The sequence below is a fragment of the Lampris incognitus genome, chromosome 9 (genome assembly GCF_029633865.1).
Source record: "Lampris incognitus isolate fLamInc1 chromosome 9, fLamInc1.hap2, whole genome shotgun sequence".
NCBI classification, from domain to species: Eukaryota; Metazoa; Chordata; class Actinopteri; order Lampriformes; family Lampridae; genus Lampris; species Lampris incognitus.
The window spans coordinates 7871459-7899421 of NC_079219.1; the positions used below are offsets into that span (position 1 = coordinate 7871459).

General features: G+C 45.2%; 1 protein-coding gene across 1 annotated transcript; it reads right to left on the reverse strand.

The window, feature by feature from the left end:
- Positions 1–859: 859 nt before the first annotated feature.
- Positions 860–27933, reverse strand: LOC130117864 (carcinoembryonic antigen-related cell adhesion molecule 6-like). Its single transcript, XM_056286117.1, has 9 exons — positions 27793–27933; positions 24461–24793; positions 10209–10487; positions 9244–9498; positions 8604–8718; positions 7259–7326; positions 7073–7101; positions 5758–5956; positions 860–1799 (listed from the first exon to the last, which is right to left on the reverse strand). The coding sequence occupies exons 1-9, from the start codon at positions 27842–27844 to the stop codon at positions 1732–1734; spliced, it is 1398 nt and encodes a 465-aa protein (XP_056142092.1). The 5' UTR covers positions 27845–27933; the 3' UTR covers positions 860–1731.
- Positions 27934–27963: the final 30 nt, after the last annotated feature.

The window sequence follows — 27963 nt, forward strand, 5'->3', positions numbered from 1 at the left end:
ATGCCCAAAATTGTCCTTTTACTACTTTAGTTTGTAGTACTTATGTCGTTTTGACTGAAGGATCACCCACCAGAAGCTCTGGAGTTGCTTTTGGTGTTACAATATCTTTCCCACAAGAACTTGGGTCCAGTAAGCCAATTTGAACTAATCAACTCTGCCACCACGAGGCCTCTGGAAGCGTGGTCGTCCCAATTTTGATGAGTGTTGGCTGTACCAGGCCAGTTGTTTCTCTGATTCTTTGGACTTGATTTGCAACAAAAAAGAGAAACCTTCAGGCTTCATTGTTAACGTAGCCCAAGATACCTGTGAACCTTTCCAAAAATACTCTCTTGTCAGTTTTGAGCTGAAACCTTCAGGCTTCATTGTTAACGTAGCCCAAGATACCTGTGAACCTTTCCAAAAATACTCTTTTGTCAGTTTTGAGCTGAAACCTTCAGGCTTCATTGTTAATGTAGCCCAAGATACCTGTGAACCTTTCCAAAAATACTCTTGTCAGTTTTGAGCTCCAGCTCCCCCTTTAGCATACTGCTGAGGAGACCATTGCAGCCATTAACTCCAGCCTTGGTATGGTTACAACATTTGTGCGTGCAACTCTTGCCTTACCTATGATTAAGGGGCAATGCACCTTGTCTTCATTCACCACTGTTAACCGCCACCATGTGTCACAACAACAGATTTGGTAACCACGAGAGGTTCTTCATCATACAGTTATAACTGTCCACAAAAAAAAAGTTTAGGCTGATAGGTCCAGTAGCAAGATTAGCGGTGGACACACACGTGCACGCGCGACCAAACACATATTCCGCTGATGGAGATAATTATACATCCACAAGGTACTGTGACGCCTGGGCTTTCTGCTCTGAACTAAAAATTTCAAAAGTATTTATTATTGGCGTGACTCATAGTAAACACAAAGAAAAGTATTAGCCTAGATCATAACAAAATAAAAATCTGTTATGTGCATTAAAAGCCAAGTTCTTTCCTTACAGCAAAATAATTACTGAAATAAAAATGTAAATACTTTTTCCATGTTATACAATCAATCCAAAAGCAAATTATTTGCATACATTCTTCAATAAAAAAGCATTTGTGACAAACAGCAGTGTTAGCGTGCCGACAGTGAAACATGGCTCAACAAATCATATTGTAAAACAAGCAATACAAAGATGTGAATCAGAACTAAAGAACAATAAGTAAGTTTAAGTTACAGCAGGTGGTGTTTCAGTGCAATCAACTGCAAGTGAGTGAGGAGATGGCCTTCACTAATGATTACCTCGACCAAACACCCGTGTGAGGCCAGTTCAGCAGTACCAAGAGGAAAACATTTCCCTTTGCTTTCACATGCCTGTTGATAAATAACTTTAAAAGCATCCTATTGAAGAAATGGAAAAACCACCCCATACTAATCACAAAATACAATTTTTAAGTCTACCCAGGCAACAACTGTACAACAATGATTGGCTTCGATCAAAAACAATACATCGATATTACCAACGTTTCATATCAGATTGTTAACTAACATCATGTTTCCTGACTGACACACACTGTGGTGTATTAATACAGCCCTCGCAAAGCGGCGGTAAAAATATAAATAATTCCTCATAGTACACCTGATGAAACTGAAGCTCTGTTTTGAGACATCCCTGAATGTGTACATGAGTGCAGCAGATACAGACACGGTATATGTGAAGATCGGAGGTCCGATGTAAGAGCAGGTGACGGTGCAGCTTTTCAATTGTAGGAAGTCTTATCCTCTACTATGGCTACCTCTCCCGGTGGCTTGCGGCTGTCAGCAAGCTCTGTTGGTAGGACAAACACCTCAGCGTTATTGAATTATAGAGATGCTACCGATTAATCAGAATGACTGAAACCTCTACAACGTGGGAAGGTTATAACTAGTGCAGCACGATTAATGTAATCCCAATCGCCATGTCAGCCTGTGCAATTATATAACCGCGAAACGCTGCGATTTAATTAAATAATAAAATGGGCATGTGCGAACGTCTGTTTGTGTGCAGTCTGCATATCTACGCCCATAATTAAGAGACGACCAACCAGTCTCTGTTTAGGCAGTGAAGCGTGTGCAGTCTACGGTCACGTGACTATCCGGTGTGCCGTGTGCAGACCAGAAAGAAGGAAACGATGGATACCGATGACAACGAGCAGGTTGACGCTGAGGAACTGGTGGCAAAAAAAAAGACCTCTGTTATATGGCGATAATTTGGATTCAAGCGCAGGGAAGATGGCTGGGCAAATTCACGTTTGCAGCGGCCTCACCTAGTGCCGGTGTCGGAAGATGGCAGCGCCAATTCACATTTGCGGCAGCCTCACCCAGTACTGTCCACGCAGCATCTTCGTCCATGTCCTGGCACTGGATCGGAGGGGAGAGCGGGGCAGGCTAAGCTAACTGCTAGCCCATGCAGACCAACAGTTCCGCTAACACCGAGGGCGGTCTGGTGGTGGTCTCACCTGGCGTTGACTGTGGTGTTTTTGATGTTGTCATGAGGAGAGCAGGGAGGGGTGTCGAGGGTGTCTGGCTGGGAGAGCTTGGTCTGCTTCGTCCAGTGGGTCTAGGGACCGTGGCCCCTGCCTGGAGCTGCGCCCGGGGAGGAAACGCCGAGGGCAGTCTGACGGGATGCGGAAGCGGGGCCGGCTAAGCTAACTGCTAACCCACGCAGACCGGCAGTTCCGACAGTCATCCTGGCTGGCGTTCGTTCCCTCGGATAGTGATTTTTATTTTTTTTTAGTTTTGATATATGTGTTAGTTTGGATATGTGTGTTCTTGTGGATTTTGGGTGTGTTTTTGTCTTTGTGTTGTACTGCTGTGGGCTGGGGCAAACGGCTTTTCGTTTCATTTCATGTACGCAAGTGCATGAAGTGAAACGACAAAGTATTCCTGACTGAGCAGAAAGAGGTACTGTGTAAAACATGCCAAATGAAAGTCGCCACGTGTCGTGGCAACACGACAAATTTCATATTTGTATAAATTTGTTTATTATATTGTAATCGCAAATCACGATATTGTCCACAATAATCGCAAAATGATTTTTTTCCCCAATCTGGCAGCACTAGCTAGAACAGTTAGCAACATCATGGAGGGAGACCTCCACCCTAATGAACAGGCTCACTTAAGTTGAAACGAAACAACTGTCTGTACTGTGAGACACACCACTGAAAAGCAAAGGAACTCGTATTGGATATTTTTGACCTGTTGACGAGTGGTGCAGTGGTTAGCGCGGTCGCCTCACAGCGAGAAGGTCCCGGGTTCGAGCCCCGGAGTAGTCCAACCTTGGTGGGTCGTCCCGGGTCGTCCTCTGTGTGGAGTTTGCATGTTCTTCCCGTGTCTGTGTGGGTTTCCTCCGGGGGCTCCGGTTTCCTCCCACAGTCCAAAGACACGTAGGTCAGGTGGATCGGCCATACTAAATTGTCCCTAGGTATGAATGTGTGTGTGTGTATGTGTGTGTGTCGGCCCTGTGTGACGGTCTGGCGGCCTGTCCAGGGTGTCTCCCCGCCTGCCGCCCAATGACTGCTGGGATAGGCTCCAGCGTCCCCGCGACCCTGAGAGCAGGATAAGTGGATTGGATAATGGATGGATGGACTTACACGAGTGCCATCATGATTACACAACACAAAGGTGGAAGTAAATAAATACAAAATAAATAAACATGCAGCTAGATAATTTCAAACTTAGAAAGTGAAACAATATAAATTCGATTTATCCGTCCATCCATTATCCGAGCCGCTTATCCTGCTCTCAGGGTGGCGGGGATGCTGGAGCCTATCCCAGCAGTCATGGGGCAGCAGGCAGGGAGACATCTGGACAGGCCACCAGGCCATCACACAGGGCTGACACACCCACACACACACACCCACACACACACACCCACACACACACACACACACACACACACACATTCATACCTAGGGACAATTTAGTACGGCCGATTCATCTGACCTACACGTCTTTGAACTGTGGGATGACACCGGAGCCCCTGGAGGAAACCCACGCAGACACGAGGAGAACATGCAGACTCCACACAGAGGACGACCCGGGACGACCCACCAAGGTTGGACTACCCCGGGGCTCGAACCCAGAACCTTCTTGCTGTGAGGCGACCGCGCTGCGCTACCGTGCCGCCTATAAATTCGATTGATACTGTGCTTAAAAACACGACGGGCCTCATTTATCAACGTGATCATTCACACAGACACTTGTGCGGTATTGGTGAAAGTATTTGGGAGTCAGATTTGTTTGACTGCTATAACTGACACCTTGCTTATGTGAATGGGGAAGAGCATCGCTCTATCAATCTATAACTGAACTGCTTTGTCCATACACAAAAAACCTGCACTCTGTTGAAGACATTGACATTTCCTGCACTATCATTTCTCCTCAGATTGTCTGGTGCTGCGTAAAATCTGTTTTTAAGATTCAACCTGGTTTGATATGATGTCAGACTCTGACAAGTTCTAATTACTTCTGTCTTTTGGACCCCATTCTGCTCCTGGATAAGGAGAACTTCCTTTCTCTTGTAATACAGTTAATAGGTGTCTAATCAGTTGTGCCATGAATACACTCGATATGTTTTGTAAATCTGGTAGGCAAATTTAGTTTTTTTTTTACATGAAAATATGCACGTATTTTCACCACCAGAGTGAAAAATGAGTCCGAATGTGTTTTCCATGTTCACATACAATGTCAGTTAGTGGATACTTGAGTTCTGTTTTATTATTTTGCAGGATAGCGATCATGTACACAGTTTATAAAATGCATGCAAAGTAGCGGAGTAAAGATGTACCTTCTGGTTATGGCTTTGGAAATTCAATATTTACTTCTAAGGTGGTGAGAGAATGCAAACAAGTCATTGGTTTGCTTTGTACCCATTGTATTGGTGGATGGGGACCAGTGGCGGCTGGCCAGTACAGGGCACTGGGGCACCAGCCCCTTCAAATATCGAGAGATGAAAATCTACTTAACTATACATGTTAAATATAATTTAGTTGTATGATGCAAATGATTATGAAATAAAAGTGTTTTCAGTCTGTCAGCAGCCATTAAATCTTGGCTCCAAATGGTTTTTGGTTGATTTCTGTCTGAATACATATACTTCCTGGGTGAGGGGCGCCGGCCAAACCATACCTCATGTAAGCCCTCAAACTTGTGGCGAGCAGGTGACCTGAGGCTGCCGTCTGATTGGTCTCTTCAGATTTTCCATGGGGCGCAGTTCTGTGCCGCCCCAGACACTCCCACTTTTATTGGCAGCGAGGTTTTTGATGTTTTTGATCTAATGTGATCGGACAATTCTTGTGGCTGTCAATCATGTTCACACCCACCACGATGCCCCATCTCAACTGTCAATCATCCACCGTCTACGAACCCTGATAAAATCTATAGGCTACATTGTCCTTCTTAATGACTCTTGTGACTGGGTGGACATTAAAGCAGCTGTCAGGTGTGAGGCGCCAAGGTAAATTGTACCCCCCCCCGCCCCCCAAAGGTTTTTAGCACCAGCTGCCACTGATGGGGACATTATTTGAGCCTTTCCAAGGCACAGGTGCATTTGTTTCCAGGACGAGAGCAAAAACCCTTTGACAAAAAAGTACATTCCTTTTATAAAGTAACTGAGTGCTGAATGGACCTTTCCCCTAGCCACACGTGGACCCGTGTGGTATATCCACGCCGACCCAGCAGTTGATAATTGATCAGCTGTGGTGGTCAGTGGTGGCGGACCTGAGAGTAGTGCGAGTCAATCTCACCTGACTGGCTGGCTGGCTGAGCGCCAGGCGTAGTCACGTTCTGCATGTGGTTATCGAACAAAGGAGGGGTAGACGGTGTCCTTGGCATGCCGTTTTTTGCGACCTGGGCGTAATTCACGAATAAACTTCCCTGGTCCTGGAATGGACTGGACCCAGCGTCCCTCTTCTGGAAACCATTGCTGACTGCATAAATGGGTCCCTTACAGTAAAAGAGGGAGTAGGTTTTGTGTGGTACCTTATATGTGTCTCTTACAACACGTTCAAATTGTGGATAAATAAACACACCTTAATCTGAGAGATTTATTCCACATAGAAAATATACTGGCAATTAATAGTTTTGCCCAAACCAACAAAATCCTGTCTGCATCAGGCTGCTTGGCAGGTTTTGAGGTACTGCATACTATTTCTGCTAGATAGCAATATCAGAGATGCTCCTGTGGGAGTTCGGAGATGAACATGTCTACATTCACAGTCGTGGCTCTGTCTTAAGCACTGCACTTGGGTAATCCAACATTGTCTTCTTGGTTCGAAGTCTAATCTTTTCGCTAAACCCCCCCCCCCCCGTACTCCCTGGCTAACGGGAAGGGAATTTATTCAAACCGGCCTTTGTCTCGCCTCGTGTCGTCTAGTGTTTGTAATTTAGTGGGGGGGTTTTCTCCTTTCTTTTGCTGCTTTATGGTCTTATTTTTCACAGTTTTACTCTTGTGAAGCACTTTGTGACCTTGCTCTGTGAAAGGTGCCATACTAAATAAATTGTACTTGCATACTCACTAAAGGGTAGAGCGCTCCTATCTATGGCGACCAGAGGTTGTAAACATGGCTACATGACAAAGTATATCTTAAAAGGTCAGACTCCTGGGGCGTCCGGGTAGTGTAGTGGTCTATTCTGTTGCCTACCAACACGGGGATCCCAGTTTGGATCCCCCGTGTTACCTCCGGTTTGGTCAGGCATTCCTACAGACATAATTGGCCGTGTCTGAGGGTGGGAAGCCGGATGTGGGTATGTGTCCCCCCTGGTGAAACTCCTCACTGTCAGGTGAAAAGAAGCGGCTGGGCGACTCCACATGTATCGGAGGAGGCACGTGGTAGTCTGCAGCCCTCCCTGGATCGGTGGTGGGGGGGGTGGAGCAGCGACCAGGATTGCTCAGAAGAGTGGGGTAACTGGCCAAGTACAATTGGGGAGAAAATTTCAACAACAAAAAAAACCCCCCTCTGGAATGAGAATGTAGCGTTTGCTAGACGCTGGCCTCATGCATTTTGAAAATGACAATCTAGTAAATTATGGAACTGGGTAATTCTCAGGAATTAATTTTACCTTGTCTCCGGGGCCTTCCTGATCATTACCTGCATAGAAACACATGGATGCTCAGAGAAAAGCCAAATCTCACGGTTTATCATAAATCACACGATTAAAACAAATTATGTCGCATGCTGCATTCACAAACACGCATATGCACGCATGCACATGCGCGCACACACACACACACACAAAAGTACGTACCACTGCCAGGTCCGATGAACGTGTTACCAATGGGGGGCTTTTTTAAGGCATATATTTCCTTCGATTTGCTTTGTAGAGAAGGAACAGAAGATAACTGCAACTACCTCTTTACATGCAAGTTGGATATCAGAGGGCAATATTTGTCATTTTATTGTGAGCTGAATCCGAGTCCCTGCACCAGATAAGCACTCGCCCTGAACTTTATTCTGCGACCTTTGATAAATCAACAAACTGCAGCAGAACTTGTGATCAGCTTCCCTTTCCTGATGTTACTGCGTGGTCGAGTGTTTAGCAATACGGAGGATGTGATGCACTAACCCTCACGCCATATTCCAGAGCAGTCGATCATGCTGAAGACCGGCTCGGACAACTGACTAATGTGTTAAACCTGGTCCTAACCCAGCGTATTGACCTGTCAGTGGTCCCCATACTGGACATGTCGCGGTACCATCGTGAATCCGGCGGTAGCATCACATACCAAACTACCTAAACCAGCTATTAGAAGGTTGAGCCTGTATGTGATGCGACCTCCAATCTGCGAGGTTCCCTCTTCTGGGATTTTTGAGATTTTTGGCAGTGGGGGGGGGGGCACTCGAGGGAGACACTCCCTAAATTGACATATTTCCTCTATAACGTTTTCTTTCAAATAAGATTATTACGGAGAGTTGGAGTTTGAACAGTGATATAGACAACGATCCAATTTTTTCGGCATGTTGAAGGAAACAGAACAAGAGTTAACGGGAAAGAGGAACAGCAAAAAAACTGATACAATACAAACAGAAAAGATGAAAAAAGAAAAATAGGGCGTCCGGGTAGCATAGGAGTCTATTCTGTTGCCTTTTTTTTGGGGGGGGGGGGGTTTCTCCCGTTTCTCCCCAATTGTATCCGGCCAATTACCCCGCTCTTCCGAGCCACCCCGGTCGCTGATCCGGGGGAGGGCTGCAGTCTACCACATGCCTCCTCCCATACATGTGGAGTCGCCAGCCACTTCTTTTCACCTGACAGTGAGGAGTTTCACCAGGGGGATGTAGCGCATGGGAGGATCACGCTATTCCCCCCCAGTTCCCCCTCCCCCCAGAACAGGCGCCCCGACCGACCAGAGGAGGCGCTAGTGCAGCGACCAGGACACATACCCACATCCGGCTTCCCACCCGCAGACACGGCCCATTGTGTCTGTAGGGATGCCCGACCAAGCCGGAGGTAACACGGGGATTCGAACCGGCGATCCCTGTGTTGGTAGGCAATGGAATAGACCGCTATGCCACCCGGACGCCTTGACATATCTTTCTTAATAGGATACCTAAAACAACGAAAGGACGAGTGTCTCTAACCTGTTTTCACTTACCAACGTCTCCATGAAAGGTAACCTAGCACGACAGCGCCCCCTGCAGTGAGGAGACATGCGACTGTGATACCGGCGATGGCACCGACCGATAACCTTTCGTGTACCAACGCTTTCTCTGGGAGCGTACGGCACAAAGACAAGACAAGAACAGAAGGAGAAAAGGGAACATTTAAATGTGGTCTATTTAAGAAAAATAAAATAAAAGAATGTTCACCAATGACATGAGACAACAGCCCTTTAACGTCGCCCGAAAAAAAATCTGAATGACGACCCCGCCGCCCACCCCAACACACAAGCAGAATTCATGGAAATGTTCACTGGTAGGGGGAAAGTGACGTATTCAGTTCCCAGAGGGAGTTAAAGCAGGTGAATCCCAGAGGGAACTCCACACCATCCATTCTCCAGCCACCACCGGAATTAAAGCCTACGATGTTGTTTAAATGCTGAAGCTTAAAGTGGCCTTCTTGACAAACCGCCGCTCCGGCTGACCACACCAACTCAGGAGATATGAGCCTTAAGACTCTACGGCCTAAACGACACTTTACATTGCGGTCAGGATGAACAGAATTACACAATTTTTGATGATGACATATCCGCCCAGTCTATAAACTGACGGTGAATACCAGTTTGCACACTTTACCTTTCACAGACAAGTCGTGCTTGCGAGACTCCAACGTTTTCCCCGTCATACTGTTCTTTGCTTGACAGGTATATTCCCCGCTGTCTGTAAGGCTCGCTGTTTTAGTTAGCGCAGCATCGTGTCCAGTTATCTCTGTCCCGTTCAGCCTCCAGACGAAGTCCGGATTTGGTTCGCAGTCAGCAATGCAGTATAGTTCCAAGGTCTGTCCCACCTCTATTTCAGCTGCACCCTCAATTCTGACATTCTCTGGCCCATCTGAAACACATTTTAAACTTCCAGATAGATTTACAAAAATTTTTTGAGGGGGGGGGGGGTCCCCCTTTTTCTCCACCAATTGTACCCGGCCAATTACCCCACTCTTCCGAGCTGTCCCGGTCGCTGCTCCACCCCCTCTGCCGATCCGGGGAGGGCTGCAGACTACCACATGCCTCCTCCGATACATGTGGAGTCGCCAGCCACTTCTTTTCACCTGACAGTGAGGAGTTTCACCAGGGGGACGTAGCGCGTGGGAGGATCACGCTATTCTCCCCAGTTCCCCTCCCCGAACAGACGCCCTGACCGGCCAGACGAGGCGTTAGTGCATCGACCAGGACACATACCCACATCCGGCTTCCCACCCGCAGACACGGCCAATTGTGTCTGTAGGGACGCCCACCAAGCCGGAGGTAACACGGGGATTCGAACCGGCGATCCCCATTTTGGTAGGCAATGGAATAGACCACTGCACTACCCAGACGCCCCCTAACATTCAGATCAATTTCAAACAAAATAAAGTGTTGGTCAAAGGCAAACTCCATCATGGTACAGCTCTAGCAGCTTCACAATGTCGGCAAAAGAAAACTAATTCTCTCATTCCACAACTCGTAGGGTACGCTAGAACACCTAGAACGCAAGTATAGATACTATATACTATAGTATATAATACACACTAGATGAGGGGTTAAACGTGAAGGTTAGTAACTCACAGCTAATGGAGAGACGAACTGGATCACTTGTTTTATTACTGACGGGATTGAACACTTGACACCTGAATGGTCCCCGGTCATAGCGGGTCACGTTGAATATGACGAGAGAAGAGTTTCCGTCACCCAGCTGAACCCGCCCACTGGCTGTGACCTCCAAGCTGCCATTCAGCCAGCGGTACGAAAGAGAGAAGCCAGAGGCGGAGCAGGACAGACGGGCGGAGCTGTTGAACTCCAACAAATCTGTGTTGTTGTTCAGTACCACTACGTTGGAGACCGGCTCTGTGGGTGGAAAACACAAATGATGTTAGTCCCTGTGCATTAGGTGTACACACACCACTAATGATACCTCGGAGATCACCACAATGCAAAACCCTATGCCATTCAGTTGATGCACACACCACAATAATCACAGTAACACAAACTCACGACAGCAGTGTCCCCCCCCCCCCCAATGCAATTCGATTTATTTCAGTTCAATTCAGTATAAGTCAGTCCGATTCAACTTGTCATTGGTCAAGAACATTTACACAAACAATGACATGTGGAATTGTATGTCTGTTTTGTAACAATAGGAACTATTGTTAGGAACCACTGTTTAGTTCCTTGTTGCACCTTGAATAACGGACCGAGCATGATGTATAACCTTACGTGCCGAGGTTATTATTAAAGTTTATAGCCCTGTGGGGTTGAAACGAGTTGTAACGTCTCATTAGTAGAAGGAAACAACACACTTTAACATGGTGGCAGCGGCGGACGACTCGGTTTGAAGTTTGGTGCGGGAAAGTTTCCTAGGAGCGGGAGTGCAGTTAGTGTTGCTAAGCAACGTTCAGTATACACTCACCGGCCACTTCATTAGGCACACCTGTCCAAATGCTCGTTAACGCAAATTTCTAATCAGCCAATCACATGGCAGCAACTCAATGCATTTAGGCATGTAGACATGGTCAAGACGATCGGCTGCAGTTAAAACCGAGCATCAGAATGGGGAAGAAAGGTGATTTAAGTGACTTTGAACGTGGCATGGTTGTTGGTGCCAGACGGGCTGGTCTGAGTATTTCAGAAACTGCTGATCTACTGGGATTTTCACGCACAACCATCTCTAGGGTTTACAGAGAATGGTCCGAAAAAGAGAAAATATCCAGTGAGCGGCAGTTCTGCAGGCGAAAATGCCTTGTTGATGCCAGAGGTCAGAGGAGAATGGCCAGACTGGTTCGAGCTGATAGAAAGGCAACAGTAACTCAAATAACCACTCATTACAACCGAGGTATGCAGAAGATCATCTCTGAACGCACAACACGTCGAACCTTGAGGCAGATGGGCTACAGCAGCAGAAGACCACACCGGGTGCCACTCCTGTCAGCTAAGGACAGAAGCTGAGGCTACAATTCGCACAGGCTCACCAAAATTGGACAATAGAAGATTGGAAAAACGTTGCCTGGTCTGATGAGTCTCCATTTCTGCTGCGACATTCGGATGGTAGGGTCAGAATTTGGCGTCAACAACATGAAAGCATGGATCCATCCTGCCTTGTATCAACGGTTCAGGCTGGTGGTGGTGGTGTAATGGTGTGGGGGATATTTTCTTGGCACACTTTGGGCCCCTTAGTACCAATTGAGCATCGTGCCAACGCCACAGCCTACCTGAGTATTGTTGCTGACCATGTCCATCCCTTTATGACCACAGTGTTCCCATCTTCTGATGGCTACTTCCAGCAGGATAACGCGCCATGTCATAAAGCTCGAATCATCTCAGACTGGTTTCTTGAACATGACAATGAGTTCACTGTACTCAAATGGCCTCCACAGTCACCAGATCTCAATCCAATAGAGCACCTTTGGGATGTGGTGGACCGGGAGATTCGCATCATGGATGTGCAGCCGACAAATCTGCAGCAACTGCGTGATGCTATCATGTCAATATGGACCAAACTCTCTGAGGAATGTTTCCAGTACCTTGTTGAATCTATGCCATGAAGGATTAAGGCAATTCTGAAGGCAAAAGGGGGTCCAACCCGGTACTAGCAAGGTGTACCTAATAAAGTGGCCAGTGAGTGTTTGTTAGCATTAGCTGCTAGCGTGAGACTGCCGTGTGACATGGATGGGCTAAAACCACCGCAAACGTTATGTCTGGACTCAAGCAACCTTTCGAGGACATGGAAGCCTGGAGGGACGAGTTTGCTCTGTATGTGGATTTAGCCACGGCTGACGCCGATGGCAAACGGAAGGTGAAACTGTTCAGCTATCTTGTCGGGGAGAGCGGCAGGGAACTTATGGACACGTTACTGGGCGACACACCGAAGGATGCATGGAGGTTAGATGACGTCATCAAGAAGTTTGATGATCACTGAGACCCCAGCGTTAACGAGACTGTGGAACGTTATCGTTTTTTTTACAAGAAACCAGGGCACCAGGGAAAATATAGGCCGTTATGTCATGGAACTGAGAGTGTTGGCAAGAACATGCAACTTTGGGACAGTGAGAGACTCGCTCATTCGGGATCGGATTGTGTGTGGAGGTAACAACACAATCATAAGAGAAAGACTGCTCCGAGAGAAAAACTTGACACTGGAAACATGTTTGCAGCTGTGCAAAGCCGCTGAGCTCTCAAAGGACAATGTGAAAACCATCTCGGGATCGATGGTGGAAGAGGTACATGCAGTGCAAGGAGCACAGTATCGGAAACAGACGAGCAACACTGTGGAGTGCAGATATTGTGGAAAAACGCATGAGAAAAGTAAACAAAAGTGCCCAGCGTTTGGGAAGAAGTGCACAAAGTGTGGAAGAGAGAACCACTTTGCAGCAAAATGCAGAGCAAAACCGGAACTAAGGACAAAGAAATATGTGAGTAAAATAACAACTGAATTTGAGAGTGATGAATATGAAGATATTATCACCTGTGTCACTGAAACTGAGACAAAAACTGTAGATGCAGTAGAGGCTGACACAGGGAAAGATGTGCATACAGAGACTGTAAAGGATGTAAAAGAAACTGAGAAAATGAAGAAAACTCAGCTTCTCTATGCTGGCATGCTTCTAGGCAAGGACATGGTCAAATTCCAAATAGACTGTGGTGCCAGTTGCAATATCATCCCAATTAACCTGCTGAATCCAGATGTCAAATTAGAACACACGAAGAGTGTACTAGTAATGTACAATAAAACCAAATTAAAACCACTGGGAAAATGTAAAGTGAAAATAAGAAACCCGAGAAACAACAAGCTATATCGCTTAGAGTTCCAGGTGGTGAATGCAGCCGGTACCGTGCCTCTGCTGGGGTAGGAGAGCCAGTGAGGCCATGAAATTGATAAAAGTGCAATATGAAAACATCATGACAATAGACAGTATTGTCACAACAGAAACAACAACAGGACAGTGGACAATGGGACAAATTAAACATGAGTATGCTGATGTGTTCACTGGCGATGGCTGCCAAAGAGGCGGGTCCCAGTCGCCATGATGAAACCACTGAAGGACGAGGTACAGGACCTACAGCAAAGAGGGATCATAACACCTGTGGAATGCAGTACAGATTGGATCAGTGCAATGGTGGTGGTACAGAAACCAAGTGGGAAACCAAGAGTGTGTATCGATCCCAAGCCTTTGAACAAAGCTCTAAAGCGCAGTCACTTCCCACTGCCAACCATTGAGGACATTTTACCGGACTTGTCAAAAGCAAAAGTGTTCACAGTGTGTGATGTCAAGAGTGGATTCTGGCATGTGCAGCTGGAGGAGGATTCCAGCTATCTAACAACATTTGCCACTCCATTCGGACGTTACGGGTGGCTGAGGATGTCAATGGGGATAAGTGCGGCCCCAGAAATCTTTCAGAGAAAGCTCACACAAGCGCTGGACGGTGTACCGGGCTTGTACATTATAGCTGACGATGTACTGATCACAGGCCAAGGGGAAACACAGGAGGAAGCTGAGCGTGACCATGATGGAAAACTGAGACTGTTTCTTGAAAGATGCAGACAAAAGAACATCAAGCTGAACAAAGACAAATTCAAGCTGAGGCAAAAGGAGACCACATACATTGGACACCGCCTGACGGCTGATGGACTCAGGGTGGATCCAGAGAAAGTACGTGCCGTTGAGAAGATGCCGGCACCGACGGATGTGAAAGGAGTGCAAAGGCTGCTAGGTATGGTAAATTATCTAGCCAAGTTTTGTCCCAACCGCTCAGACCAGTGCATAGTGTTGAGAGATTTGACACACAAAAACAGGGAGTGGAACTGGACAGCACAGCACGAGGAGGCTTTCCTCAAATTGAAAGAGACTATAGCAAAGGTCCCAGTACTGAAATATTACAACCCAGATGAGGAACTCACAGTGCAGTGTGACGCTTCAGACACAGGCTTAGGCGCAGCGCTCATGCAGATGGGTAAGCCAAAAGCATTTGCAAGCAGAGCACTCACTCAAACAGAGCGTGGGTATGCACAAATAGAAAAGGAGTTCTTAGCAATGGTTTTTAGCATGGAAAGATTTCACCAGTACACATACGGCCGAAAAGTGACGGTGCAAAGTGATCACAAGCCGTTGGAAACAATAGTGAGAAAACCTCTACTGAATGCACCCAAAAGGCTGCAGGGAATGATGCTGCGCATACAAAAGTATGATCTAGATGTAGTATATGTGCCAGGTAGAGACATGCTGCTAGCAGACACTCTGAGCAGAGCTTATCTTCCTGAGAGTGCACCGGATGCAGAACTAGAGACTGTCAACATGGCACAACACTTACCTATCGCAGCAGACAGGCTACATGATATACGATCTGCCACAAAAGAGGATGAAACACTGCAGCTTCTCATCAAAATGATGCAGCAAGGATGGCCTGACGATAAGTTTAAAAAACACCAAGGGAAATCAAGCCCTACTTCTCATTCCAAGAGGAGTTAAGCCACCAAAATGGAATAGTGTTCAGGAGTGAGCGCGCTGTCATCCCCGATGCATTGAGGAAAGACATCACTTGCCGCCTACACGCATCACATCTGGGTGTGGAAGGATGCCTACGGAGGGCTAGGGAGTGTGTCTATTGGCAGGGCATGAACGACCAAATAAAGTCATATATAGAAAAGTGTGACATCTGCAGATCAATGGACATTAAGCAACAAAAAGAAACTCTAATGTCACATGATGTGCCAAGCAGGCCGTGGGCAAAGGTGGGCACGGATCTGTTCATGTTTGACAACAAAGACTACCTCATAATTGTTGATTTTTTTTCTCAAATTTTTGGGAAATAGATTACCTGGCAGATACCAAGTCAACCACAGTGATACGGAAGCTGAAAGCTCATTTTGCCCGCCAAGGTATCCCAGATATTGTAATCTCGGACAATGGCCCACAGTATTCGTCACAAGAATTCCAGAAGTTCAGTCGACTGTGGGGATTTCAACATAAAACCTCATCACCAGGTTACCCTCAAAGCAATGGCAAAGCTGAGTCAGCCGTTAAGACAGCAAAAAGACTCTTGCTCAAAGCCAAGGCTGCTGGACAGGATCCTTATCTCGCCCTTCTGGACCACCGCAACACACCATCACAGGGTACTGATACCACACCAGCACAGCGGCTGCTCAGTTGCCGTACCAAAACACTACTGCCAACCAAGGCAAGCCTGTTACAGCCGAAAGTTGTGCAGGTGAAACAGGATTTACAAAATAACCAACAAGGTCAGAGGGCATACTACGACAGGTCGGCTAAAGACTTGGACACGCTTGCCCCAGGTGAATGTGTGAGAGTTCAGCCTCTCGCACCCCACACTGGCTGGAGAGTGGGCAGGGTGCTGAGGCCGGTCGACAGGAGATCCTATGAGGTCCAGCTGCACACGGGTGGTGTCATCAGGAGAAATCGCAGACACCTCAGGCATGCACCAGGGGCAATCTTCACTGACACTGTGGACATGGAGATCAGCAGCCCCAGTCAGCCAGAGAGTGTTGAACCCGGACGTTCAGAGAGTGTTCCTTCTCGCAGTGTCTTAGCAGGAAACAAAACCAAGGACGCTGGTGACAGGGCCAACCCTGTTACCACCAGATCGGGCCGCTCTGTGGTGCAGCTGCAGCAATACAAAGACTTTGTGACCTCACACAGATGAATGGATCTGTAGCACAAATGGACTTTTGGGGGGGGGGGGGCATGAATGAAAAAAAAAAAGTGAATCACAAATGTTGTGTACATATGTTCTTGTTCACCTGGTTATCTGCAAGTTCAGGTATTAATTTAAACATTGGTTATGTTAAACTGTGAAGAGAAGCCATAGCACTTTGATACACAGTAGTTGATAATGATCATTTTCATTAGTAGCTATAAGTAACTGATAAATATATGTCATTGTTAATATGAAAAACATTTTGAATGTTGATATTCCAGCACTGTTAGTAGCAAAGAGTTTTGTGTATATTTTATTGTTTACAGCGATAGACAATTAAAAAAATGTATTAAAGGTTCTAAAAAAGAAGAAACTCTGAAAAGAGAAAGGATGTAACAATAGGAACTATTGTTAGGAACCATTGTTTAGTTCCTAGTTTTCCACAGAGGTCGTTTATGTTGTTGCACCTTGAATAACGGACCGAGCAGGATGTATAACCTTACGTGCCGAAGTTATTATTAAAGTTTATAGCCCAGTGGGGTTGAAACGAGTTGTAAAGTCTCATTAGTAGAAGGAAACAACACACTTTAACATGTTTGTTTTTTTCCTTCCTTAAAACACTTTTATTTCAAATCTTCAAGTCGAGTCAAGACCGGAGGTGAAAAGAGTCCCGGAAAGTTCTACTTAGAGGTACAATCCCTAATGGCGTACGCCGCAGTAGCTCTGTGGAGGACTGTGGATCTCGCCATCAGGTCAACACTGTATCTATTTAACAAACGGAGACGGGTGAGAGTCTCAAAAGGAAGTGAAACCAAAAAAACAAATCAATAAAAAAAGGGGGGCATGGTGGCACAGTGGTTAGCGCTGTGGCCTCACAGCAAGAAGCCTTGGGTTCGAACCCCGGGGTTGTTAAACAACCAGTATTGACAACAAAAAAAGACTTGTTCAAACAAATTCTTCAATTTAGTCCTTTGTTTTTTTGTTTTTTGCTCTGTAATGGTTATTTGAATAAAAGTAACCAAGTAGAATATTTATCATAAATCAACTCGAAGTAGGGTGACACGGTGGCGCAGTGGTTAGCGCAGTCGCCTCATCATAAGAAGGTCCTGGGTTCGAGCTCTGGGGTAGTCCAACCTTGGGGGTCCTCTGTGAGGAGTCTGCATGTTCTCCTAGTGTCTGCGTGGGTTTCCTCACACAGTCCAACGACATGCAGGGCAGGGGAATCGGCCGTACTAAATTGTCCCTAGGTGTGTGTGTGTGTGTGTGTGTGTGTGGGCCCTGTGATGGCCTGGCGGCCTGTCCAGGGTGTCTCCCCGCCTGCTGCCCAGTGACTGCTGGGATAGGCTCCAGCATCGTCACGACCCCGAGAGCAAGATAAGCAGTTTGGATAATGGATGGAACTCAAAGTAAAAGTACTGTGACTTTATCGTACACAAAAAAGCACCGTTACAGGGAAAAATGTACTCAAGTGCTGTAACAAGAGTAGTTGTAATGTTACTTCCTACCCGTGGCCATCAGTGGTTCTGGGAGAAGGTTAAAACATCCACAATAGACCCCCTCAAATGAGACATTCTCTTACTCAAGGATACTCCAGTAAGTACAGTATGGCCACAAAGGGGAATCTCAGTCTTCAAGCTCGGGTGCAACCTCATTAACCAGCTCATCCTTCTGGTTTCCCTTTTATTTTTCATCACACGGGCATAACGAGTCTAACTTTACAGATTGGGTTAACGATATTTTAGGCAATCTCAGTGCCATAAATTCTTGCCATGTATTGGACACTGGCAACACTACAAGTACGACCTCGACCAATAGTGTATGTTCGCGTGATGTCACACACGTTATCAATAGGTAGATGCTAGATCCAACAGGGTGTGGGCACGGAAGTAGACGTGATTGGTTGTTGGTTAGGGTTAGGGTTTAAACTCTTTCTGAATTTCCATTGTTAACAAGCGTTAACGTTAGCTTTTGTTACAGTGCGATCTGGCAATGTTAAGGTCAGTTGTAAGCTAGCTAGCTAGCTAAATGTTTCTGTGCGCATCGTTTGTCTCAAGTCAGTGCGCTTCGAGGTTCCGCGCTGTCTATTGGCCGACGCAACAGCCAATCACGGCTACTTCCGTGCCTACACCCCGTTGGATCTAGCGTCAACCTTTTCAATACGAGGCCGCAGCCATGTTGGAGGACTTAACGTAATTGAAAATGGCGAGTGACGGTGTAAACACGAAACTAGTGGTACCGGCATATGTAGATCAACTCGAAGGAGATGTGAAAAGTCGCTACCAAGAGAAGCTAAAAAAGATTGGAATAGATCCACTGCTCATTCCTGCTCAAAGGTTCAGTCCAGAATGTCTACCACCAAATGAATCTTGTGACATTCTTTCATATCTTGTTTTGGACACAAGCTTTTACACAAAAAATCGGTTCAAAGCATTTCGAGGCCTTCAAGCCTACAACCACATGGTTTCTGGATTTATTAATAGCGTTCTTGGTTGTATTATAAACAAGACATACGTTTTGGTTGCGAAAGTTAGGCATTCTCAACGGATGAACGATCCACTTGTCCAGCTGTGGATCATAACAACTGAAGATGGTGTAGTTTCTTTGGCCACTGTACTGGTTGTGTGGCCAGGTTGGGCGAACATTGCTCGCACATAGCAAGTGTCTTGTTTTTATGTAGAAGTGTGGATACGTCTTAATGGCAAACTATCATGCACTCAATTGGAATGTACATGGCTTTTTGCCTTCATATGTCAAGCACGTTGATTATGCAGAGGTAAATGCCATTCGTTTTAAATCTGTGAAAAAACTGAAGCTATGGAGCACTCATTAAAGACAATGAACATCAATGAAGCTGCAACTACAGAGAAGAGCTCTAAGAAGGCGACAGAAATGAAAGAGCCAAGTAAAGCTGAACTCGAAGAGTTTTACAGCTCTCTGACTCGATGCAAGGTCGTTTCTGTCAAAATCAAGAAATGTAAAATCAATCAGAGACCTTTTCGATGAAAAGTTTACTCTGGAATACAACGAGCCTCTCAAGGAGTGCCACAAAGTAGAGCTAAACATCACAGACGAGGAAATGAAAATTGTGGAAAGGGAAACAATTTCACAATCAAAGGGAGGTGGTTTTTATAAACATAGAGCTGGAAGGGTTGGTGCATCGAAGTGTTATGCAGCTTGTCATACTGACCCAACCCAACCGTCTCAGTCGCTCATCAAGACTATAAGCTACCCAGATGTTTTTAAATTCAGCACAGCAACTACAAGGCATGGATGTGACCACGAGGATCTTGCTATATCTGAAAATGAAAAGTTGATGAAACCTCTGCACAAGAATATGCTTCCTTGTGGAGGGGTGGGCAATCTTATCCAGAAAGGGCCGGTGTGGGTGCGGGTCTTTGTTCCAACCAAGCAGTTACACACCTGTGTCTCTTAATCAAGTTCCTCAGCAAAGACTCTACTGTTTGATTAGTGGGATCAGGTGTGTAACTGCTTGGTTGGAGCAAAAACCTGCACCCACACCGGCTCTTTCTGGATAAGATTGCCCACCCCTGACTAATAAGAATTTTAACAGTGTTGTGATGCTTGTAGCTGGAAAACGTCTGTGCCCTGGCGAGGAGTTTTGTGGGTCTGTCAATAAACACGTCAAAGCAATCTATAATAACAGTGGCTTTTGGACCAAAAGCATCCACAAAACATCTGGGCATTGATTTTTGAATGTCTTCTCATTCTGGCCAGATTATGAGAGGTGATAATCTGGTGTCCACTGCTTCAATCCAGGCACTAATAACTTTTGAAGCAACTGGCCTTGATACAGAAAATCGATAAGCAAGGTCCTGCTGTGGGACATTCAAGCGTAACTTCATTAGGACCATCCCAAGTTCCTGAAATTTTGTTCAAGTTGCCGGTTGGTGTAAAACACGTGGTGCCACAAAACCAAATGTTTTCTTTAAAACCTCAAAAGAATGAAGGCCAGTGTAGAATTTTACCTTAGCATCATCCTGAGAAAATTTTTCTTCCAAGAATCCTAGCCGGTGCTCCCTGATTTTGAAACAAGAAGCTAAATTCATCTGTAGACGTGGCTGCATCTTTTGTAAGGGATAGCTCTTCTAGAAGATCAAGTATTTCATCTAATTGTTGGGAAATATCCTCCTGCTTAAAGATGTCTCTAACTGGAAAGCTTGTTTCACTTAGTTTTGAAGCCTTTGCTTCCTCCCTCTGTCCAAGTCTTAAGCTCGGTACCCAGTCAGGGTTCCGTCTGCTCCACTCAAAAAGTGCCCGCCGCTAACACGAGCATTTTTCAAAGTCTTTTCCGGTTAGGCCATCTCGACTGACAGCAGCAAGCCACAGCCTGCGTCGCTGAGTTGGCAGTTCTTCGGCTCGTTCTCCTGGGTGCCTAATAGTTTTTGGAACACGACAAAACGATAAGTGTTTACATTTATCGCTATTGTAACCGGTTATTTTCTTGCCCGGTGCGGGATTCGATACGGGGTGTACTGCGCCACAAGGCGACATCCCTAACCGCTCGGCTAAAGGGTCAGACCCGTTAGCTAGGGACTAACGTGTCTTATTAGTAGTTTACAGCCGTCACCCTCCCCGGAAGCGCGCCCTCGCGCTTTGTTATTCCCGCGCTCCGAAGAGACTTCTGAGGATCTGCACACTTCCGGATCCCGCCGCTGCCACCAATGTAACCGGTTATTTTCTTGCCCGGTGCGGGATTCTATACGGGGTGTACTGCACCACAAGGCGACATCACTTACCGCTCGGCTAAAGGGTCAGACCCGTTAGCTCGGGGCTAACGTGTCTTATTACTAGTTTACACTATTATTACCACATTTGTAAATTCAACAACACGAAGGCATGTCTGACGTTGTCGAACAGCTGCCTCTCACGATCTTGCGCGAGTTCATAAGGTCGTCGGGGAGCGGCACGCCCGGGTAGCGTAGCGGTCTATTCCGTTGCCTACCAACACGGGATCGCGGGGTCGAATCCCCGCGTTACCTCCGGCTTGGTCAGGCGTCCCTACAGACACAATTGGCCGTGTCTGTGGGGTGGGAAGTCGGATGTGGGTATGTGTCCCGATCGCTGCACTAGCGCCCCCTCTGGTCGGTCGGGGCGCCCCCGGATCGGCAGAGAGGAGGTGGAGCAGCGAACGGGACGGCTCATAAAGAGTAGGGTAATTGGCCAGATACAAATTGGGGAGAAAATTGGACAAAAAAAAAAGGTCGTCGGGGAGCAGCAGGGTCAAGAAATTGTCAACCGTGGCTACAGAAACGCTACTGTGTATGACGCTGGTGGTCTCGTGTTCCCAAACGAAAAAGAAAAGGAAGGGAAGAAAAACGACTGTAGACGCTGTGGCGGCTAGTGCTACTGGGGGACGCTAAGCTAGCATAGCTTAACCAGCCACTCACCGGGTTGCTGAAGCGCCTCCACTGTTTCTCGCCAACATTTAGCCAATCCTTTTTGACTCCGTCACGGTCCTCCCTCTAGGAAGGCGTCAAAAAGACCTGCAGGGGGTGTTGCTGCCACTGCTCAACGAACCTTTCCTCGGTTTCGTCGCTCCACCTGACGGCAGCATCGCTTTCTCTTTGCCATATTTGCATAGTATGTGCGCCAGAGGGCCCTCTGTCATCCTATTGGTCAACGTCAAGTAATACGTCATATATGTCGACTAGGCAAGAGAGGGGGGGGGGTCTGACACGGTAGAGGCTAGTTCCCGTCGATGCAGAGAACGGTCAACTGAGCATGCGCAAGTACTCGTTGCCTCCGTTGTTTGGGTAGGTTAGGGTTAGGGTTAGGGCGGGGTTAGGGTTAAAGTTAGCTAATCAGACGCAGAGTAGGGGCGGGTCTTCCTAGAATCCTAGCGCCTGGATGCTACGCGGGGCGTGTGGAGGCGTGGCAGAGGCATTTCGCGCATGCTCAGTTGACCGTTCTCTACTCCATTTTCCGTTCTCCGCATCGACGGGGACTAGCCGCTACCGATCCGACACCCGAGACTTCTCGTCGGAGTGTCGTGGAGCGTCCCAGACGCCGACACCGCTGTTCTTCGGTTGTGTCACTGTAACGTGCATGGATAAGATGACACGCTGGCCGCTGGCTCACGGGTCTGACCCTGTAGTCGAGCGGTCAGCGATGTCTCCTGCGGTGCGGGCGATACGGGTTCGCCTCCCGGCCGCGGCAGTTCCTGTGGTTGCGTTGTCCCCCGAATTCGCTACACGGGGTAAAGACGCCCGTTCGTCGTTTCCGTCGTGCGTAATCGAGCTCAGCGCTGGAAGGTTGTCAGCGACGACAAAATCGTGTCAAAATCGGCCTGAAATCGTGTAGTCTGCTCCCGGCATTAGCCCACGCAACTTCACCGAACAGCGTACCTGTAGGTAAAACCGGCTCTCAAAAAAGGCCTTTCCCATATTCAGTCTAGATTTTTGTTCATAATATGTCTTAAAACCAAAGTATCAGCGTGTAAATTGACAGGAACATATGCACTACAGTGGTGCAACTAGCTATTATTTTTTATAATCAATTAATACATTGTTTTTCAAATAAATCAATTATTAATTTAGTCTGTTAAAAGTTAAAAAAAAACCCGAATGAAGGCCCATCTTAAGTTTCCAGAGTCTAAAGTGATGTCCTTAAAATTGTTTTTGCTGTCTGATCAACAGCCAAAAAAAAGAAAAGGGTATTCATTTCATAATGATATAAATCAGAGGAGGGAACGCAAATCTTAGCATTTATGAATCAGCCACCAGCAGATGTTTGGTGTTTTTAGATGACGAATGGCTCAAATGAAAAGTGCAACCAATTCATTTTCTGTTGATCAACTAAATTTTTATAATTCTGTTATCCTCTTTCAATGTTGTCTTGTGCAAATTGTGTAAACCCAACATCCATTGCACGTTGGCCATCTTGGGAGAGAGACCCCTCCTCTGTTGCTCTCCCTCAGGTTTCTTCCTAAAAATGTTTTTAGGGAGTTGTTCCTTATCCGATAAGGGCAGGATGTCGTGTTGCTGTAAAGCCCCCTTGAGGCAAATTTGTAAATTACGATATTGGGCTATGCAAATGTAGCCGGGTGGTAAATCTGTTAAATATGTTAAATGATTTTCCACTTAAATTTAGTATAGTTTAACTGTTAATATATGTAATTGTTACACTGTCAAGCCATGTAAAATGTCATTTGATGTATTTAAATTGTGAAGCAGATTGTGAGTGTATTTTTATAGTTTTGGTTGTCATTGCATGTTTTGACCAGTAAGCGGCAGTGTTGCGGACTTTTGTTGTAGCTCCGTGCAGGCCATCCAAGTGCATCTTGGGTACTCTTTCTGCAAGTTATCCAAGTGCATCTTGGGTATTCTTTCTTTTTTTCTTGTGTGGAGCACCTGAAGATTGCGGTGTGACGGTGCTCTGACTCCGTAGTAAGTAAAGATAAATATCTTGTGAAATATACCTGTAACATTATTCCAAACAATATTGTATGTCGGTAATTTGACACGATGGTTTGATTTAGACGCTACTGGAGTTGATGTTCGGTGATTTTGGGCGCGAGCCGTCGACCGCTGTTCGCCATTGCAGGCATGACAAGGTAATGTTGGCGTGCATAAAGCCACACCATGCCATTGTATTTGGGCAGTAAGGGAAATGTAAAGGTTTTATATGCATTTTAATTCTGTTTAAAGGTAACTGACAGAGTGAGGAGTTGCGCGATCTTCAGGAAGTTCCACATGTCTTTGTTAAACCCTGTTTAACATACATAGTCCACTGCCGTATTTTGCACCGTATGTTGTATGTTGTATTTGTTTTCCTTTTAAAATCTTTTCTGTTAAACTTGCCACATCTGTGAACATTTATGAGCTGTTTGCTCGAAAGACACAGGAATTTATGCACTCAGTAAAACGATCTGCATTCGAAGGTTCAAACAATAAAATTAAAGCTACAAGAACCCCGGAAGTAATTGTGTCCTGTGTGGTATCTAATTCCACGGGCTACACAAATAAAATCGACTTGACTTAATTAATTAATCGACTAACCGTTTCAGCACCAATTAATTGGCCATATACCCGACCAGCAACATGGCCTTTTCTTGATTTGGGACTTAAGTGTTGGAATGGTGCTGGGGCTGGGGGTGTCTTTTCCATTCGTGCTGGAACTGTAATGCAGCAACATGGTAAGGCTCTACCCACCGTACATCACCAGCCTGCAGCCTCCTGTGAGCTGGGCTCCTCCCACAGGAAAAAGAGCAACGCTGTAATGTCCACTATCGTTTAAAGAAAGATCCCGGAGCTCCAGAGATCCGGTAGATTTGTAGAGGGTGATCCTGCCTTCATATTCTGCTTCGGTGTGGTTTGTAGAAGTTAGAGTTACTATATTGGCTTCAACACTATGACCATCCTTTAAAACCCTCCAGGCCATTGCATAAAACTGATTCTCTGCTTCACTTGTGGCAAACATCACACTCCCTCCTACTGGTCCATTCAGAAGGTCCAGTGGTAGCACACCTGCCCCGTGGCTTAAACCTGAGGAGTCAAGGTTGGGGGGGGGGTTTACAGTTAAAATGATTCAGTTTGGGTGTAGAATCCAGAAGAGGCTTGTGGTACATTGATTACAATATCCAAATATGCATTAAAAGCCAACAGCATCTTCACCATAGCCGCCGTTTGCGTTTAGGTATAGGGAGACGTAGTAGTAGGTTAAAAAATCACCATGCTTTTGGATTTTGAAATTACTGTGGAGGTCTTTTGAAACTTGGACTGGGCAACAAATCAGAGGTATCGGGGTGTGGGACGACTGTTGGCTTTTGGCATATTGTCAATCTACAATCTACCTGAAATTTCTCACAAAAAGAGATCAGGAAAAAAATATATACTTGGAAGTTAATTTTATCAAGTAAACGTAAGTAAAGTTCAAGTTAAGTTCAACTAGTAGTATACTTGTAAGTATCTACTCCTGTATTTTCACAATGTGTGTCTGGTGTGTGTCTGTGTGAGAGTCTATAAACGGCCAAACTAAAGCGCTTGGGGCCTTGATTCTTTTTGGAGGTTATTGGGGATGATCGGGGGCACCTATAAAAAATAGCAGAAAGTTAAAAATTACGCATAATTAATTATGCATAAATATGCAAAATATGCATTTTTCTAAAAATGGCTAAAAACCACTTTTCTCGGCATTTCAGATGATTCTGAGCATCTTTGATTTTTTTCACCTATAAATTTTTTTTTCTGGGACTTAAATGTTTTGCATTATGCAAAATACATGCATTTTTGCAAACATGCACTTATGATCCTCATTTTTTTTGGAGGTGGTATGTATTGTTCCAGAGAGGACCAGAAAAATAGCAGAAAATTAAAATAATTATGCATAATTATGCATAATTATGCAAAATATGCATTTTCTAAAAATGGCTAAAAACCACTTTTCTCGGCATTTCAGATGATTCTGAGCATTTGGGGGGAGGGAGTTGGAGTGGGGGTGGGGCTTTAGGGGCAGGGGGAAGGCGGTTAGCTGGCAGGATGAAGAGGAGGGAGATTTAGACGGGTGGATCACCAAACCGCTACATTGTAGCGGGGTTCTTCTAGTACTTAAGTATAATTTTGTTTAGTATAGCTCTGATAAGTATACTTAAAAGGTGAACTGAAAGCATACTCACTGATTTTTCGTTTAAAATAAGTATACTAATAGCACACTTGGATAAACTATTTTTGTAAGGGTTGGCTTGACATTGCCATTAGCGAACGGTTATAAACCTCATTCGGATTCCTAATATACGTATGTATATGCATATGTAAGTAAATATGGAAAATATCACCACGAAAATCTCATAGGGGATTTTATCTTGACACACCAAGTACACCCGCACTATTAAAAGTTACGTTAACTTATCTGTTATTATATATATATATATATATATATAAAATCATTATATTATAATATATATATTATTTATATATTATCATATATATACAACTTTATTAAAAGAAACACTCAACGGTAGGAAAAGTGCTCAACAAATGAGCAAAACTTGAATCACTGGATTATATAATTGACTGGATATATATATATATATACACTACCGTTCAAAAGTTTGGGATCACCCAAACAATTTTGTGTTTTCCATGAAAAGTCACACTTATTCACCACCATATGTTGTGAAATGAATAGAAAATAGAGTCAAGACATTGACAAGGTTAGAAATAATGATTTGTATTTGAAATAAGATTTTTTTTACATCAAACTTTGCTTTCGTCAAAGAATCCTCCATTTGCAGCAATTACAGCATTGCAGACCTTTGGCATTCTAGCTGTTAATTTGTTGAGGTAATCTGGAGAAATTGCACCCCACGCTTCCAGAAGCAGCTCCCACAAGTTGGATTGGTTGGATGGGCACTTCTTTGAGCAGATTGAGTTTCTGGAGCATCACATTTGTGGGGTCAATTAAACGCTCAAAATGGCCAGAAAAAGAGAACTTTCATCTGAAACTCGACAGTCTATTCTTGTTCTTAGAAATGAAGGCTATTCCATGCGAAAAATTGCTAAGAAATTGAAGATTTCCTACACCGGTGTGTACTACTCCCTTCAGAGGACAGCACAAACAGGCTCTAACCAGAGTAGAAAAAGAAGTGGGAGGCTGCGTTGCACAACTGAGCAAGAAGATAAGTACATTAGAGTCTCTAGTTTGAGAAACAGACGCCTCACAGGTCCCCAACTGGCATCTTCATTAAATAGTACCTGTTAGAGCCTGTTTGTGCTGTCCTCTGAAGGGAGTAGTACACACCGGTGTAGGAAATCTTCAATTTCTTAGCAATTTCTCGCATGGAATAGCCTTCATTTCTAAGAACAAGAATAGACTGTCGAGTTTTAGATGAAAGTTCTCTTTTTCTGGCCATTTTGAGCGTTTAATTGACCCCACAAATGTGATGCTCCAGAAACTCAATCTGCTCAAAGAAGTGCCCATCCAACCAATCCAACTTGTGGGAGCTGCTTCTGGAAGCGTGGGGTGCAATTTCTCCAGACTACCTCAACAAATTAACAGCTAGAATGCCAAAGGTCTGCAATGCTGTAATTGCTGCAAATGGAGGATTCTTTGGCGAAAGCAAAGTTTGATGTAAAAAAAATCTTATTTAAAATACAAATCATTATTTCTAACCTTGTCAATGTCTTGACTCTATTTTCTATTCATTTCACAACATATGGTGGTGAATAAGTGTGACTTTTCATGGAAAACACAAAATTGTTTGGGTGATCCCAAACTTTTGAACGGTAGTGTGTATATATATATATATATATATATATATATATAGCGTCTTTTTCCGAACCCGTCAATGGTGTTGTTAGAATTAAATTGTATTACAATTTTTTCCTGCATCTGTATTGATTTATATATATATATACACACACACACACACACACACACATATATATATATATATATATATGATTATTATACAAGGCTATTTCACAGAGAAATAACATTACCTACAGAAAACAGAAGATTCCCCCCACTTTCATTCAATACTCACCCGTTAAAACCAGTACCACTGACAGCCTGAAGGGAAAAGCAAGTCTCTCCATGGATCAGTTCTTTTGCTGCTCTCTGCACGTCCGCTCGACTTTTAAGCAGTTACACACATGCGGAGGGCCGTGTTCACACAACAGTTGGCGACATCAACAACCGAGCAAATGTGCAGGAA

What these genes read in the sequence shown, in the direction of transcription:
- LOC130117864 (XM_056286117.1), bottom strand. Translation starts at nt 27,844, where the DNA reads ATGGAGAGACTTGCTTTTCCCTTCAGGCTGTCAGTGGTACTGGTTTTA. An exon ending in GCACGACTTGTCTGTGAAAG is followed by an intron (nt 8,719 to 9,243) that starts GTAAAGTGTGCA and finishes GTACGCTCCCAG; the next exon opens with AGAAAGCGTTGGTACACGAA. An exon ending in TACCTTTCATGGAGACGTTG is followed by an intron (nt 7,327 to 8,603) that starts GTAAGTGAAAAC and finishes TTCTCTACAAAG; the next exon opens with CAAATCGAAGGAAATATATG.